Source organism: Miniopterus natalensis, chromosome 17, assembly GCF_054644295.1.
Source record: "Miniopterus natalensis isolate mMinNat1 chromosome 17, mMinNat1.hap1, whole genome shotgun sequence".
Lineage (NCBI taxonomy): Eukaryota > Metazoa > Chordata > Mammalia > Chiroptera > Miniopteridae > Miniopterus > Miniopterus natalensis.
Genome location: NC_142097.1, coordinates 1,904,763 through 1,919,904, shown reverse-complemented (window position 1 = coordinate 1,919,904; position 15,142 = coordinate 1,904,763). Strand labels below are relative to the sequence as shown.

The following is a 15,142-nucleotide window of genomic DNA, read 5'->3' as shown; positions in this document are numbered from 1 at the left end:
CCGCCTCTATTGTGGAAATCAGCTGCGCTCTCCTCACTAGATCAAACTGGCATCTGCAGGCCTGCTCGTTTTGCCCAAGGGCCTCTTTTCAGTGCACAGTGGTCAGAGGCGAGTTTGGGTGCAACCCAAGCACAGAGCCTGTTTATGTTGAAGGTGACAGAAGCGCACTGCGGCCCAGTGGGCTGCGACTGGGGACTCCAGCACTGACGTCCCGAGGACTTCTGGAAAAAGAGTTTCAAAAAGTAGCTCACTTTATCCACAAAGGTAAGAATATGGGTTTGGAAGTTCCCTGCATTGCGCTGTGTGTGTGGAGTCTGAGCAGTGGAGACCCAGCCACTGAGGGACATTCCTGTGTCAAAGCTGAGTGCTGGGGGCAGGAGATGGCAGAAATCACTTAGCAGAGCATTGGTCTGAAATGTCTGTAAACTTGTCCCGCCCAAGGGAGGGTGCATACAAGAATCATCTCTGGGCTGAACGTTAATATGTATGGCTGTCACACCCCCAGCTGGAGGATCTGGGTCTTGAGTGTGTCTCCTGGTCCCAGAGGACTCATCTCTCTTTGCCACACAGGTATAGAACTGACTCTGCAGATTCAGAACGACGTCGGTGTCAAGGCCACCCTGAAGGAGTTCAAGGAGAAACTAGCCAGGGATGAGAAACACCGTGGGGCTGTCCAGGCCCTCAGGGAGGAGGTGGAGAGCTTTGCGTCTCTTTTCCCTCTGCCCGGCCTGCCTGCCTTTTAGAGGAGCCACCGGCCTGCCCTTGCCCCAACACTGGAACATTAGGAGTATCCAGGGCGCTTACCCAGGGAGGGACACAGTGCCCTTCTCAGGAGAGAAGCACCACCCCACCCAGGACCTGGTCAACTTCTCCGTGCTCTCGGAGGTTTCTTTGGGACTTTTCTCACGTTATCTTCACAAATCAAAATCTGTTTAAACACCATTGTTAGTAATTCTGGGAAAAATTATTAAGGAGTTTGAATCTAAACCTCACTTTCTCACAGCTCTATATATAGTCATTCTGGAAAAATTAAATATGATTTAGCCTTAATTCATTTAGACAGTGAGGTAGGGCAGAGCTATTGGAAAGATTCCAGTAATTTTATCTATCCTTCTCTTAGTTACTGGGCTTCCTCTGACTCACTGCAGCAAATAAGAAACACCTAAGTTCATACCTTGCAAAAGCTGCCCATATTCTATTACTCGGTGGGGCACCAAAGAACTGAATCATGACCTTACAACTGAAAAGGGAAGTTCCAGAGCTTCTGCTATGTGCTTTCAATCAGAACTCTTGAGTTAGACACGTCTATACAAGGTGCCCCCAGCATGCGGGCTGCCCTGTTAGCAGCTCAGTACACTGTGGAAATGGTCTTCACCCTTCACCCCTGGGCAGGTGGGAGAGCCTAGGGTACTAATCCTCTCCTGGTCTGAGCATCAGCCAGGGGCTTTCCCCGCCCTGCGTGAGACAACTCCCTCCTGTAATCAGGAAACCAAATGTCACCTTCCCAAAGAAACTTTATTTTTCATAAAGCTGAAATGCAAAACATAAATGACCCTTTTTAATAAGCACAATCAAAAGTTTAACCACAGAATGTCTACAAGAATTATAGCTTTAAAAAATACAACCAATTTTATATTTCAAAAATAACTCAAATAAATTAATTTCTTAAAAAGTACACTTCTCGTACTATGTTTGGCATTGGCTCTGGTTGAACTCTGGTGTCACCATACCTAGGAGCTGCTGTCAGGTCTGTCAGTCCTGCTCTCACCACTGTGATGATGCAGCTCATGTCAGATTCACATTCACAGACATGGACAGAGAAACATGCAGTAATAAAATACTTTTCAAAAAATAACATAAGATTTCCTCACAGATGATGCTTTTCACTGCAGCCTTAAAGGTGGCATTTCTCTCAACCCAACTTGCGTAGCCAGCCAGCGTTGGGCAGTCAGTGGGTGAGGCACCCTGTGGTCCCGCCTGGAAGGCACCTGTGGCCTAAGGTCCAGTATGCTGGCGTTTACTCCAGCACAGTGGGAACAGCTGCTGTAGTCTCTGGGTGTGGTTGACACACCAGTACCCACATCTATGCTTCAGTCTGGGAGCTGTTATACGGCTGAAAGTCTTACCTTCAAAGGCATGGCTCCTCCCCAGCTGAAGACAAAGGGACATCTCCAAGACCCCTGTGTAGCCCCCTGTGACTGTTGGAGCTGGACAGTCACTCCCAGGAAGCCAGGACCCCCTACCAGCAGCTTAGTTCACTGCAAAGTGCTCATTCCATCCCTCCTGCTTCCCAAGTGCATAACTAAACCTTAATGGATAAGGCCGCATTAGATCAGCGCTCAACAGAGGAAGGGCTCAGGAAAACTTGCATGCTCAAACCTTTCAGCTGAGACTGGTTTTGTTCCTAGCCAAAAGAAGAAATTTGATACTTTTTTTCCTTTTTGCAGTCTGTTAACACTATCTCTTAAAGATTCCAGTTTTTTCACTATCCCAGGATTGGAGAAAAGCCAGAAAGCTGACTGGTTGATTCAAAGCATGAACCACAACACGTTCTTCTGAGCTCTCCAGGAAAATGGGAGGTAACATCAGATTGCTAGCTTGGGGGATCAGACCCTCCAAATGCCACCCACACCCAATGGATCCCCGCCAGCTGAGTGATACCACCTGTGCAAAGATGGCACAGTAGCAGCAGAAGCTGACCTGCCTGCCTGCAGCGTCAGGTCCAGGGAGCGGGGGCATGCCTCTGGCAGAAGCGGGTGGTCAGTGCACATGCAAGATCTTCAAGACTGCTTTTGGCCTCCAGACATGGAACTGAACCGCAGCAGGCCTGGCATCTGGGGTAGAATCTATTGGCCTTCCTTAGATTTGGAAATGGGATTTGTTATTTATTGGGGGTTGAAGTCTGCTATACTTTGAATATAGTAACTAATCTGAAATAAAGTTAAAAGCTAGATTGAAATGACAGGTGAGCTATCATGGGCCATTTCCAGACTCTGGTACAATGTGTGTATCTTCAGCCATTGAAGTCAATTATGGAAAAGTCAAAATTTCTAAAACCCAAAGATTCCACTAAGGAGCAAGACCCCTAGGGAAACAGGTGTGAGGCAGCAGCTCAGGCTGGGGCATCCCAAGCAGCACAGGTGCTGTAAAAGGCCTCAGCTGAGCTCTAGCATGGAGCCAGGCCCAGCCAGGTTTTTGTTGCCTCCGACTGCTTTAACAGAGGTAACGAAGAAAAGAAAACTCAGTTTCGGTGCCTTCACAGGACTGAAAAGTAATAAGGGGCACTGGTGTCCTTTATTGTCTGGGAAGTATTTTTAAATGTTTTATTAATACTGACCTATACTAGAAAAAAACATCAAATGACAATTCTTGAAGAAAAGATTAGTCCCATTGCATAGGGCTCCCCACCATTAAGATTTATGATGCATCTGAGCCTTGTAGTAGGTCCCAGTTCTCCAAAGTGGAGGGGCTGGGGAAGGCAGCTTCAGTCTCAACTGCCTCTGCCCAAACCGGCTCGGTGCAAGTGCCACTTCCATCCCTTTGAAAAGAAACATACTTGGCATCAGGCAATCCTTTGAAACTGCCACCTTGAAAAGTTAGATTTTAACCCAAACTTAAATCCTGGAGTTCACCCACTAGTCAGTGAAACCAACATGCCTTCAAGAAGAAACAACTCCCCAGTGAGATGCTCCCTGTTTGTTCTATGTAACTGGCCCCACAGAACAATCTGTTCTGTTGACACCAACTGGCCTTGCCTTAGGGTCCTCAGGGCCTTCAGAACCATCTTTGAGGCAGAGCTGCCAAGCAAATACCCTCCAAAGCAGACGTCTATGGTAGTGCGTGGCTGTGGCTTATAGAAGGCCATGCCTGGCGTGTATCAGTTTCCCAGGTGAGAACAGTGTTAACCGTGGAATCCATGTTGGTCTGAGACAGTAACGAAACAGCAGTGGTGGTGCCAATGACCACTTTCCATCTTGTCATTGGAACCCCACAGATCTTTCTTCCTTTGGAGATAAAATGTCACTAGCTCATGTCTCTGGAGGCCTAAATAGACAGCAATTAGCCACCCAGTTAGAAAACAAAGAAGCATCTTGAACATGAGAGGGATACAGTAACAGACAGGAGCTCACAGAAACAGGCTTCCTATGCAGCCTTCCCCACAGGTAAACACATTTCACCTTTCAAAGCTGCCAGTGCATTCCTGGAGTCATCCATGTGTGAACGTGCAAAGGGCACAGGTACAAAGAAAATCATTTACTACAAAAGGGTCTCAGTCACAGCCTCAAGGAGCAAAACCACACATGCACGAACACAGCTCCATGAGAGGCTTTCCTCTTTTCTGGGGAAAATCCCTGCCAGGACAGGAACTGTCCCAACCAGAAACTGATGGGTGGGAGCCAACAGGCTGTATCCTTGTGCAGAGGACCTGAGCAAGGAATGAACCAAAAGAGTGATGGTGACGCAAACCCTTCTCAGTCACAGAGGTCTCTGCCTCTCCTGTAACTTTAATGGTGTGTCAAAAAGCTGACAGGCAGACCAGGTCTCAACAGCAGAACCCCACCTACACAGAACATGGCCCCGGCAGATACGCACACATGTGCTCAGGAGCACCATGTCACTGGCTCAGGTCTTTTATCACAACTTTCTGGGAACAAAAAGCAGTACAAGAGTTCTCCCTACTTAGGGGGAAAAACTTTTTTTTTTTTTTTTTTTTTAAAAAGGTATAAAAGTTTCAAGGTTGCAAGAAACCCTCCACCTACATACCAGTGGCAACTATGTAAGCAGCTCAGGGAGGCTGTGGTGGGTGAACCTGGGAGCATCTCCTTCTGAGAAGGTGGGGAGATTCACATGAGGGCAGAAGTGAGCTGCCGTGAGGTGAGCATACTCCAGGCCTGTGCAACCTACCAGAGCAGATCCATGACGATAGCCACCCAAGAAAGCTTTCCTCCTTGCTGGTTGAGTTGTCACTATCTGGGCTGCCTACCCATACCAGTCAGCTGAACAGAACTCTGCTGTCACCGTGCCTGTGAGACCCCAAGAGAGGTAGTGAAGTGGTTGCAAAGGTTGCTTTGGGTAAGAGGACAGTGCTGACTCACTCTGGCCAGAAAAACTCCTGGACCAGGCCCCAAAGAGCTGCTGACTCTTCATCGCTTGCACAGTGGTGATGGCTTCATGGCACCTTGGCCCTGCCTATCTCCTGGGCTCTGTACCTCCAAGAGCAGTCCTCACTGACAACTGGGAACTAGTGACTACTTCAGTCTCTCCTGCTGACCTATGGGAACGATTTCCAAGGTGAGGAAGTGGGGATGGGGACAGGGTACTGCTCTCTCTCCCTGCAGCATTGGGGCCTGGAGGTTGTACATTTTCCACTGTCCAGCTGAGGCAGAGTTTTCTCCCCTCCACCTCACTCACTCAGGGGCCTTCCGTGGGATGATGGGCTTTAGGAGGCCATTCAGGTGGGGTCTGAATGAGGCAACGGATGATCCACCATCCTGTTTTCCACCAAATCATTCCAGTTAACAGGCTGCTTCACTTGATTTTGCCATTCAAGTGTTTAGTGGAAAAGAATGTAGCCACCATGTCCCTCCCATCAAGGCTTTGCCTTCATGCCCCTCATGCCGCCCTATCAAGGCTTTCCTCTGCCCTGGCTACCAGTCCTTGGGAAGCCAAGAGCTCCCTCCAAGGCCTGGGGCCGTTCCTTACCAGGGAGACAAGAGAGCTGTTACTGTCCTTCCAGATGCCTTCAGAAAGGGCCAGGCTCCCCCCTCTGCCCAAGTCCAACTTGCAAGCTGCCACCTTGGTTTCCTTCCCACTGATGATACCAGAAGTCTAAACAGCTCAGAGGACTGCTTGGTTATGCCAACCCTTCACTTCCCCTGGCCTTGGTCACAGTAGCTGGGACTGACCTCAGATTTTGTACAAAAAACTGGGGACATAGTCAAACCTGAGCATGGGCTGGCTGGTCCCGGGAGACTCCTGCATATAGTGCAGCTTCAGCAGCTCAGCCAGATACTGGACCACCTTGACATCTTCATTCACTAGACCCAGATTCAGCTTCAGAAAGCTTGCCTGACGGCTGGCGACCAACTCCTCTACCTCCTTGTTGTGGGCAGGCAGGTGCAGGTGGTGGCAGAAGGTATAGAGAAAGGCCTTCGAACAAAGCTGGGTGAGCATGCTCTGCACGTGCAGGTAGTAGGTGCTGCCCCGCTTGATTTGAGTACGGTGGTCAGCCAGCCGGGGCACAAGGGTGCCTCTGTAAAGGGGGCAGCGCAGAGTTTTGTTGTCCAGGTCCAGGATGCTCGTGTAGCGGCTGTAGCGGCTCAGAACGTGAAGGGTGCTGGCACTGGCAGGGGATGCCACTCTGAAACACACAGGCAAGGTCAGGAGGAGGGGCAAGGGCCAGGAAGATAGAGACAAACGCTTGAGAGTGGGGCTTCCTGTCTCTAGGCCAGCTCCCACCTGACCAACACTCACTGGCTCTTTCTGGAAGGCAAATCTGATCATCATGATCTTCAAAGGGCTCCTCACCACCCTCATGACCATGTTCAACTGCCTTGAATGGCCCACAAGTTCCTGTAGGACCTGCTTCCTGCTGACCCGAGGCTTCATCTGTTACTAACCCAATGATTCAACCATGCCAAGCTTTCTGTGGAGCCTCAAAATCACAGGCCTGGACACCCTTCCCTCCCTTTTGTACATGGCTTATGTCAATGTCAACCTTCTCCAGCCTTCCCTGATCCCCTCCTCTGCTTCCTTGCTATGACCTTGGTCAAGCTCCTTTACCTCTCTGAGACTTATCTGTAAGACAGAGATAATAAATAGTTCCTACCTCATGGGGTCACTGTGGAGACAAAATGAGTTGTACTCAGAATGCCTGGCACTGACCAGTGTGGTGACAGCTATCGGTCTTCTTGTCCTGCCCACTGGAGAAGAGCTTCTGCAGACCCAGGACTGTCCCTGATTTGGGCTCCTGCTCCCACTGTCTGGCACATCAGGGACAGGCAGGCAGGTTTTGCTCAGTGAGGGAGGGAGGTTAGAGCAGTCACTTAGTACGCAGCTCCTTAAAACCCTCCTCTACATCCGTTTTCCCAGCACTGGGATTACTCTGCAGTCTGGCAAATGGCTGGCTGACCAGAGATTTCAGACTGATAGACTAAAATTTAGGGCTTGCGTTAGGACCTAAGATGGTGTGTGAAATGGACTAACAGTCACTTGGGACCAAGGTAATCTCATAAGATTTTTTTCCTTCCCGAATGTTATCTTGCATAATTAACAATCATTTACTGAGCATCTATTATATTCCAGGTGGTGACCCAGGGGCACAGCGGGCAGCAGGAGCCTGGTTTGGTTGGCAAGAAAACCCAAGTACACCAAGTGAATGGGGATTCCGTCTCCATCTCCACAAGAGAGGCCCAGGGCCAGAGGGTTCTTGAGGAGTGGCCTTGGAACTGGGCCTTGAAAAACAGGGGGGCCCTGGGAACTGTGGAGGGCATCCAGACCACAGTGAGAGCAAGGGCAAAGACATGGCAAAACAGAGAGGCACAAAAGCCATGCATTCTAGCCCAGCAGGGCTTGGCTCAGCGGTTGAGCATTGACCTACGATCCAGGAGATCAGGGTTCGATTCCCGGTCAGGGCACATGCCCAGGTTGCGGGCTGCAGCCGATCAATGACTCTCTCATCATTGAGGTTTCTATCTCTCTCCCTCTCCTTTCCTCTTTGAAATCAATAAAGATATATTTTTTAAAAAAAATTATTAAAAAACAAAAAGCCCAGCTGGGCATGGCTCAGCGGTTGAGCATTAACCTAGGATCCAGGCGATCGGGGTTCGATTTCCGGTCAGGGCATATGCCCAGGTTGCGGGCTGCAGCCGATCAATGACTCTCTCATCATTGATGTTTCTCTCTCTCTCTCCCTCTCCTTTCCTCTCTCTGAAATCAATAAAGATATATTAAAAACACACACACAAAAAAAAACCTTTAAAAAAAAAAAAAAGCCATGCATTCTGAGAACCATAGAGGGAACAGTGGGCTGTGGCCTGCATCCCATGGGCAATGGGAAATCAGGCTTGCAGGCATCTTATCGGCTTCTTAGGGAGGCAGGCCTTTCCCCACACATTCCCAGTGTGCTTAGTCCATTCCTGAGGTAGCCAGCCCAGGGGGGCCTGGCCATGAGCCAAACACCTCCTCAGACTTGGCACATCCAGCCCAAGGAGCTGCCACAGCAACAGGGCCAGGCTTCACCTTATCTTCTTTCCGCTCCATTCCAGCCACCTGTCCTGACAGAACACACCGACCTCAGGCCCAGCCTCTCCCAGGAAAGCTCTGACACCACCACCAACTCCCACCTATGGCAGCACCACTTCTTTGAAATGTTGTTCCTTCTAACTCTTCCTCCATTTCTGTTTCCCTCAAAGTTACTTATCAGGAGGCCAGACGATATGGGAAGAAGCAAGTCCCAGGCCTGTCCCTCAGATGTACATCATGGGCACCTGAGAGCCTCTCACTATACTTCCTATGCCTGTGTAATTCATTATGGTCTCTCCCAAAGCCAGGGAGTGATCTCTGTACAGGCAAGAACACTGAGGTCCAAAGAACAGCCATCACTTGTTCAAGATCAAGAAAGTGGCTGAACCAGAACTCAACCCAGGGCCTCTGACCCACACTAGCACTATTTCCTACCAGAACTAAGCTGTTTTTCGAACAGTCCAGGGCTTGTTACTACTGTTTAGTAAGCAATACAATAATCTTTGGTTTTGACTTAAAATAATGGGAGACTGATTTAATTCTGTGTCCATCTCCTGTACCCACTCTGTAGACAGCGGGAGCCTACTTTTGGTGGCGGGGGGAAAAAATCAAACTGCCACTGAGGCTGGCAGTTCTGGAGTGGGAGTCCTTAAAAACAGTTCATCATCTGAGTTGGTTTTAGCTGGAGGCAAAGCACCTGAGTGGGAAGAAATTCTCCTGAGTCACACAATTAGGGCTCCGATTCCAGATTAATTTAGCACACGGCGCCAACCCCTCTACAGCTGAGCACCCCCCCAGATAGGAAGCTCATGACCACACGAAGGCACCTCTTCTACTCATACTCTTTAATGCTGATTCTCAGATGGGCCTCAAGCTCCCTCTGTTTCAATGCCGGGCCTGCCTGTGGGGGTGACTCACCATCCATTCACAACTCCAAGCACTTCTGAGGGCTGCCAGGCGCGGCACGAGGGCTGTACACACATCCTTGATGTGCCTGCCTCCAGGTCCACATGGGGACTACTATAAGCCCCATCACAGACAGGTTCAACAAGTTTTGTTGAGGGAATGAATGAGATGACTGGCCCAAATAGCTAGTAGTATAGTTCAGGACCTGAACTCAGAACACCCACTGCCTCCCTCTAACAGCCATGGATCACAACTCCATGGGTTTTCATCTCATACTTTCACATCCTGTCTACCATTCACCTTCTGTTCATCTCTCAGAATTTTTGGGGGTGATTTATAGCAAATCCAGTCCCCACTCCACTTCTTAGCCCTTCAGCTGACCCTCCAGTGACAGGTCCCCTAGGGAACAAGGCCTCCAACCCCCATCTACCATTCCTCATGCCTGAGCAGGACCCCTGGAGGCAGATGCTCCCAATTCCCAGCACATGTGCACACTCAGGAGGTCTGAGCACAAGAGCTTCACAGAAGTAATCGCCTCCCCACTTGAGATTCTTGAAAAGATCTCAACAGTCACTTCTGAGAGGACTCTCACTTTTGCGGAGGGCTGCTTCAAGGCTCTGCAGTCTGGCAGTGCAGGCCACACTCAGCCCTGCCTGCCTCAGTCTTTCTGTGCCCCTAGCAGAATATCAGAGGAGGGCTCACACTGTTCAGGCAAAGATCAGATGTGATGGACCTTCTGGCCTCTGCAATCAAGGTAAGCCTTGTCAGCAACCTCTGCAATAAAAAGAGTCTCAGAAAGGTCAAGCTGACAGTGGTGACAGAGCTGGGCACTAACGTGAGGGCTGACTGGAAAGGCCATGCTCGCCCTGTCACAGGATACACCATGGCTGCTGACTCACCTTATAATTCTGGCACTGGGCACCGTAGCTGGCACATAACCCTCAATACATACTTGGCACATGATATTCAGTATTCCAACCCTCTTATTTTCTCAGGAGGGAACAAAACCTTGAGTGGAGGCGTGATTTGCCCAAGTGTCCACTGTGGATGAACAGTGAGAGGGATGCCACAGGACTCAGACCACCTCACACCTCCTCTTCCAATCCAGGGTACCAAATATACTGCCCACCTGCCAGCTACCCTCTCCTGCACCCACAGAGTCATCATTAATTGATGACAGCAGGATTTCCAATGCAGCCCAACCTAGGCCTCTGGATCCTTCTCAAGAGAGCACTTCAGTCAGTAAGTGCTGACTGAAGAGTAGAGTGGAGCTGACATAACAAATGAACCTCTTTTGCCATCCTGGCATATTCTAAGGAGGGAATTTAAGGGAAAGCCTCTGGAAAGGGCAAGACTGTCCTGAGCCTGGTCCTCAAAAAGCCAGCTGATGTCGAAATATTGATGTATGTTTTAGACTCTTCACCTTTTGAAGTAAAAAAGTCAAAGTTGAAGGGTTGGGGTGAGGGGATTGAGTTGGAGAATAGACGATGTATAAGTGTGCATGTGTGCATGTAGAGAACACCAACTCATCATTCCACCAAGAACAGTAGCAAAACACAATCCTGAAAAGCCTTTCCCTTCCTGGGACAGAACGGATAATCCCCAGGGCACAGAGGTGCCATCAGCAGAGAGTCAGGATGCTGGGAGGCAAGACAGAGCCTGCCAGGGCAGTCAGTGCACTCATCTAATCGACTAAGCCTCAGATTCTGCATCCGTAAGCAAGGACTTAATGGTTTCCTATGATGCTCAAGGAATGAGCTTGTCCAGGTGTCATAGCCACATCCCACCAAGTCCCCATGTTGTCACTCTTCCCCCACAAGGGCAAGTACACCCTCCAAGTCATTCAAAGATCCCAGGCCTTCCCCAGTCTCCCTCCCTCCTTTCCACCTGTCACTTAATTATGCTGTTTTCTTAGAACACACAAAGCACCCACTGTTAGAACTCTAATCTCCCTGTATGGCAAGGCTCTGGTCACCTATCTGCCCTCTCTCCTAAACTACAAATTCTTCCAGAGCAGTGGCCTTGCTCAGGTTCCTCCAACTGGTACTGCAGCTCTTGCCAGCATGGCCTGTAGATTCTTAATGAGTCAAGTCATGACATGGAAGTGGTACTTGCTTGAATTTCACCACCACAACCCTGGGAAAAGCCTAATGCAGCAAGGATTAGTAAGTCCGGGTGACTTGACTTGTGTAAGAAGGGCGAACACAAGGAGACTTGGGATGGTGACCTTAATGATATTAGGGAACCATGTAAAGAGGAAGTCATAAAATTAGAACAAACGGTGGCTGACTGCAGTGTGGAAGAAATTCCTTTTGCCCTTCCTATGTGGTATGGGAAGCACAGACTGTGTCAGCAGGGGCTTCGATGATCACCTAGCTCAAAACCTTTGTTTTACAGGTGAGCAAAGTGGGGTGCAGGGAAGGGACTTGAGGAAACAACATAGTGCATACACTGAGGGAAAAATTCCCTTGAGTCAGACACTTGTCAAGCAGAATTTGGAAAAACAAAAAGAATCTACTAAAGCATATGTAACACAAGGAAATGAAATAAAAAGCATTCAAAGAGAGGGAAAAGAAATTGGCTTTTGCATTTCCTTATTAAGACAGCCTTTAAAGGCAAACAGGACAGTAGAGTGAAAGCTACTGGAGCCCTCTGATGTCCCAGACAGTGATGGCTGCCTTCCTATTACCACAGCCCTTTCTCAGAAGCAGATCTGTCAGTCATTTACACCATAGTGTGAATTTGAGAATTAGCAAGAACCTGAGATCTAGAAGTCCAGTCTTTCCCAAACCTTGCCGCAGACCAACTGAATCAGAATCTCTGGAAGTGGGGCCCAGGAATCGTGATTTTCAAAAACTCCCCATAATTCTGGCACAGCTGGTGCACACTAGGATTGACAATCACTTAGGAACTACAATCCCCTCATATAACTGACAAATAAGGAAACAGAAGACCAGGAAGGGGAATGAGTTACCAAAAGTAATAGAGAGTTGGTGCTGGGCCCAGTCTGGAAGCCAGGCCTCCTGATTCTGGGTCTACCACAACAACTTTTAACCTCACCCAGAGGGATATACATTTGAAGCCTCATCTCTAAGTGGACAGGGCCCTTCCCCACTACCTGTAACCAATTACCTCTGCAGGCCAATAAGCTTCCACTTCTGAAAATCCGTAATGTGCAAAGAAGAGGAGACCCAGTGCTTCACAGGTTTAGTATAGCAGCTGTAGTTGGGGACGAAGATGGACAATGCTGTCACAAGCTTCCTGACTATGATCTCGTCCTCCCCCAGGATCACAAGTGTCCTCCCACTGAGCAGGGAGTAGATGGCTGGGTGGGCAAAGGGGTACTGGCGGATGAATTTTAAGGCATTCTGGCCAGCCCTCTTTTTATGCCTTTCAGAAGAGAGGCCAGTGGGATGAGCAGAGGGAGTCCTGTCCAAGCTTGTGGAGGCTACACTGCTCACATAGCTCATGGTGTCTGAGTAGTTGTCCAGGCTGGTCTTACTGATATCCCGGCTAGCCAGCAGGTGGCTCGGATCCAGCTCAAAAGCAGGGAAGCTTTCAGAACTGTTGTCTCGGGAAGAAGGGTTAGCATTTTCCACTGCAAAGTCCACACAGAACCCCTGGTCCTTCTGCCTATAGTGCTGTGGGGGGATGCTCACTACTCCATCCTCGTCAGAGTGTGTGTGCACTGGAGTGGTGAGTGGCACCAGCAAACTGTCACTCTCCTTCCCAATGCAGCAGGATTCTGCTTGTGATGAAGTGTTTTCTAAGCTGTCCTCTGGCTCACCCAGCTCAGTCAGTCTGATGCTTGCCTGGAAGTGGATGGCTCCCTCACTATCATCTGCACATGATTCTTCTTCATCAATAGCACTTGGGTAGCTGGCCTTAAAGTCATCAGGGATGAGGGCCTCAGAGGGGCAGGTGCTGAGGACTTCAATACTATCCTCACTGATGGTCCTGTGGCTGACTGCTTTGCTCCGGATCACCTGGGGGCTCAGTGGCACCATGAGGCTGCCCTGGCTGTCAGACTTAGACAGCACAGAGGTGGATTTCTCCGTGCCTAGAACCTCAATGCTTTCACCACTGCTGATACTCCCTTTCATATCCATATCCAGATAGTCTAAGTTTTCCTGGAGGTCAAAACTGCTCATTTCTGCTACCTCCACTTCCTTGTAGTCCTCGCCTCCAAACTCCTGCTCCATCTTTATCAGCACAGACTCCACACTGGACTTGTAAGAGCCAACACTAATTAACACTTGAGGAATTGGACATTCTTCTAGAGATCTGGAAGGTGGCCTGTCTTGACTGGGCTTAGAGGATATGCCTTCTTGTTTCTCTACCACTCTGTCATCGACATCTGCAAAGTCTTCAAAGAGAAAGTTTGTTATGTGCTGTTGTTTTAGTAGTGCTCTGTCAATCTGGCTAGTCAGGAGATAGCACAGGTCTCCTCTGAACATGTGCTCAATGTGGCTGAGCTGAGCCAGGGTCTTGGTGAAATACTCAGTGTCACAGAGCTCTTCCAAGGTCTTCAACTTCTTGTCAAAACACTTGGTCGACTTTGCTTTGATGAGTTTTGGGGTGTAGGCAGGTCTGCAGGTATAAAGGTCTGTGTCAGCACACTCATCAGGGTTAGAAGTAGTGGCTGCCTGGTCAGGCTGATCCTGAGTATGCTCCATCTCCCCAGAACACAAATCAGACCCCTTCAGCTTCCGATGAGGGTATGAGCGGATCTGCTTCAGCAGGTCTTGATGTTCAATGATGGACTTCTCTACACTAGCCAGTTCATTGGCTTTCTCAATTGCCTGAGATGAGTAAAAGCCTTTGTCGTTGGCTTTCTTCTGGATCTCTGTTTCAGTGTGCAGCACTGTCCTGGTGTAATCCAAGTCTTTCAGCTTTTTTTCAAGTTCCACAGCAAAGGCCTTCCTGTTGCCTGTCTTCAAATACTCTGAAGCTTTGGAAAATTCAGCTGAAAGCTCCTGGAACTGCTGCATGATTTTGTGCTGGTCTGCTGAGATATAAGCCATGCAAAAGGGCCGCACAAAGCCACGGGCCTCCAGGTCGTACAGAGTAAGGTGGTGCACATAAGCAAAGGCTCCCTCTTTGGAGTCTCCCAGCACCACCTTGGAGTCCTCCACGAAGTTCAGCTTGGGATAGGCAGAACCAGGGGGATGGCCGACGAAGGAAGCCTGGTAATCCACAGACATGATCCGCAAGGAGAAATAATTGAGATCAAAAGTACCGAAAACTTTGGTATCATTGGGGATGGTCAGCAAGGGTTGGGGTCCCACCTGCTCCGAGAACTCGGAAATAAGGATGAAGTCCCGAGAGAACTTGGCTCCGGACAGTTTGGACCATGGGTTAGCTCCTTGGCTTGTGAAGGGAAAGAGCGGCACCGAGTACTCTTCGGGCAGGGCCGGCTCATTGTAAGGCTCCTCCTCGTACTCGTCCTCTTTGGTGAAGGCCACCACGTCAGGGGCGCTGATCATATTTCCAGATATACGAAGAGAACATTGAGGAGGAAATGAGAAAGAATGCTGCGGTAATCAACGCGGGGAGCCAGGCCTCTGGAAGAGGAAGCAAGTCTTTGTTGACTTCTTTGCGCCGTCAGGGGTACTAAGCTGCCTCACACTCCCGAGAACTCCAACTCCCGCAGCCCCTCAGAGGTGTAGCTCCTCTAAGGCCTTCCGGGCGTCATGAACTCCGCAGTTCCAAAGACAGGGGAGGCCGACTACCCTTCTCCTTCTCTGGCGAGAGCGGTCGGCGCACAGCACCTGCAGCGAGGTCACCGGGACTTCCCCGAACCCACCGGTGATAGCAACAGCCTCGGCCCTGACGTGGTACCTAACCTGGGGCTACAGGCCGCCGCAGGGAACCAGCCAAGAGTTTGTCGGACCCGACAGTCCCGGGGCAGAAACGGTCGCGGCTCCTCGGACGCCACAACCCAAAGGCAGCTACGGCGGCGCCGCCATCTTGGTATCACATGACTCACGGT

The 15,142-nt window shown here is 49.7% G+C and overlaps 2 protein-coding genes across 5 annotated transcripts in view; one reads left to right on the top strand and one right to left on the bottom strand.

Moving 5' to 3' along the window:
* Positions 1-2,959, top strand: part of SHMT1 (serine hydroxymethyltransferase 1) — a 23,724-nt gene extending 20,765 nt beyond the window's left edge. For 2 of the 4 annotated variants that reach the window (XM_016196479.2, XM_016196482.2), the window contains 2 exons: positions 154-264; positions 571-1,675. In XM_016196479.2, coding sequence (XP_016051965.2) covers positions 154-264; positions 571-743 — 284 coding nt within the window. In that variant the 3' untranslated portion in view covers positions 744-1,675. Of the gene's footprint in view, positions 1-153; positions 265-570 lie in introns of all 4 variants that reach the window. The other 2 variants (XM_016196483.2, XM_016196480.2) reach the window with 2 other exon arrangements.
* On the bottom strand, positions 1,497-15,142 carry SMCR8 (SMCR8-C9orf72 complex subunit). The gene is made up of 2 exons (XM_016196478.2): positions 12,283-15,142; positions 1,497-6,361 (listed from the first exon to the last, which is right to left on the bottom strand). The coding sequence occupies exons 1-2, from the start codon at positions 14,634-14,636 to the stop codon at positions 5,908-5,910; spliced, it is 2,808 nt and encodes a 935-aa protein (XP_016051964.2). The 5' UTR covers positions 14,637-15,142; the 3' UTR covers positions 1,497-5,907.

Bases quoted from the DNA above. Each gene is read 5' to 3' on its own strand.
- SMCR8 (XM_016196478.2), bottom strand. From the start codon at position 14,636: ATGATCAGCGCCCCTGACGTGGTGGCCTTCACCAAAGAGGACGAGTAC. The intron at 6,362-12,282 runs GTAATTGGTTAC...TGTGTGTTTCAG, and splicing joins AAGCTTATTGGCCTGCAGAG to AGTGGCATCCCCTGCCAGTG.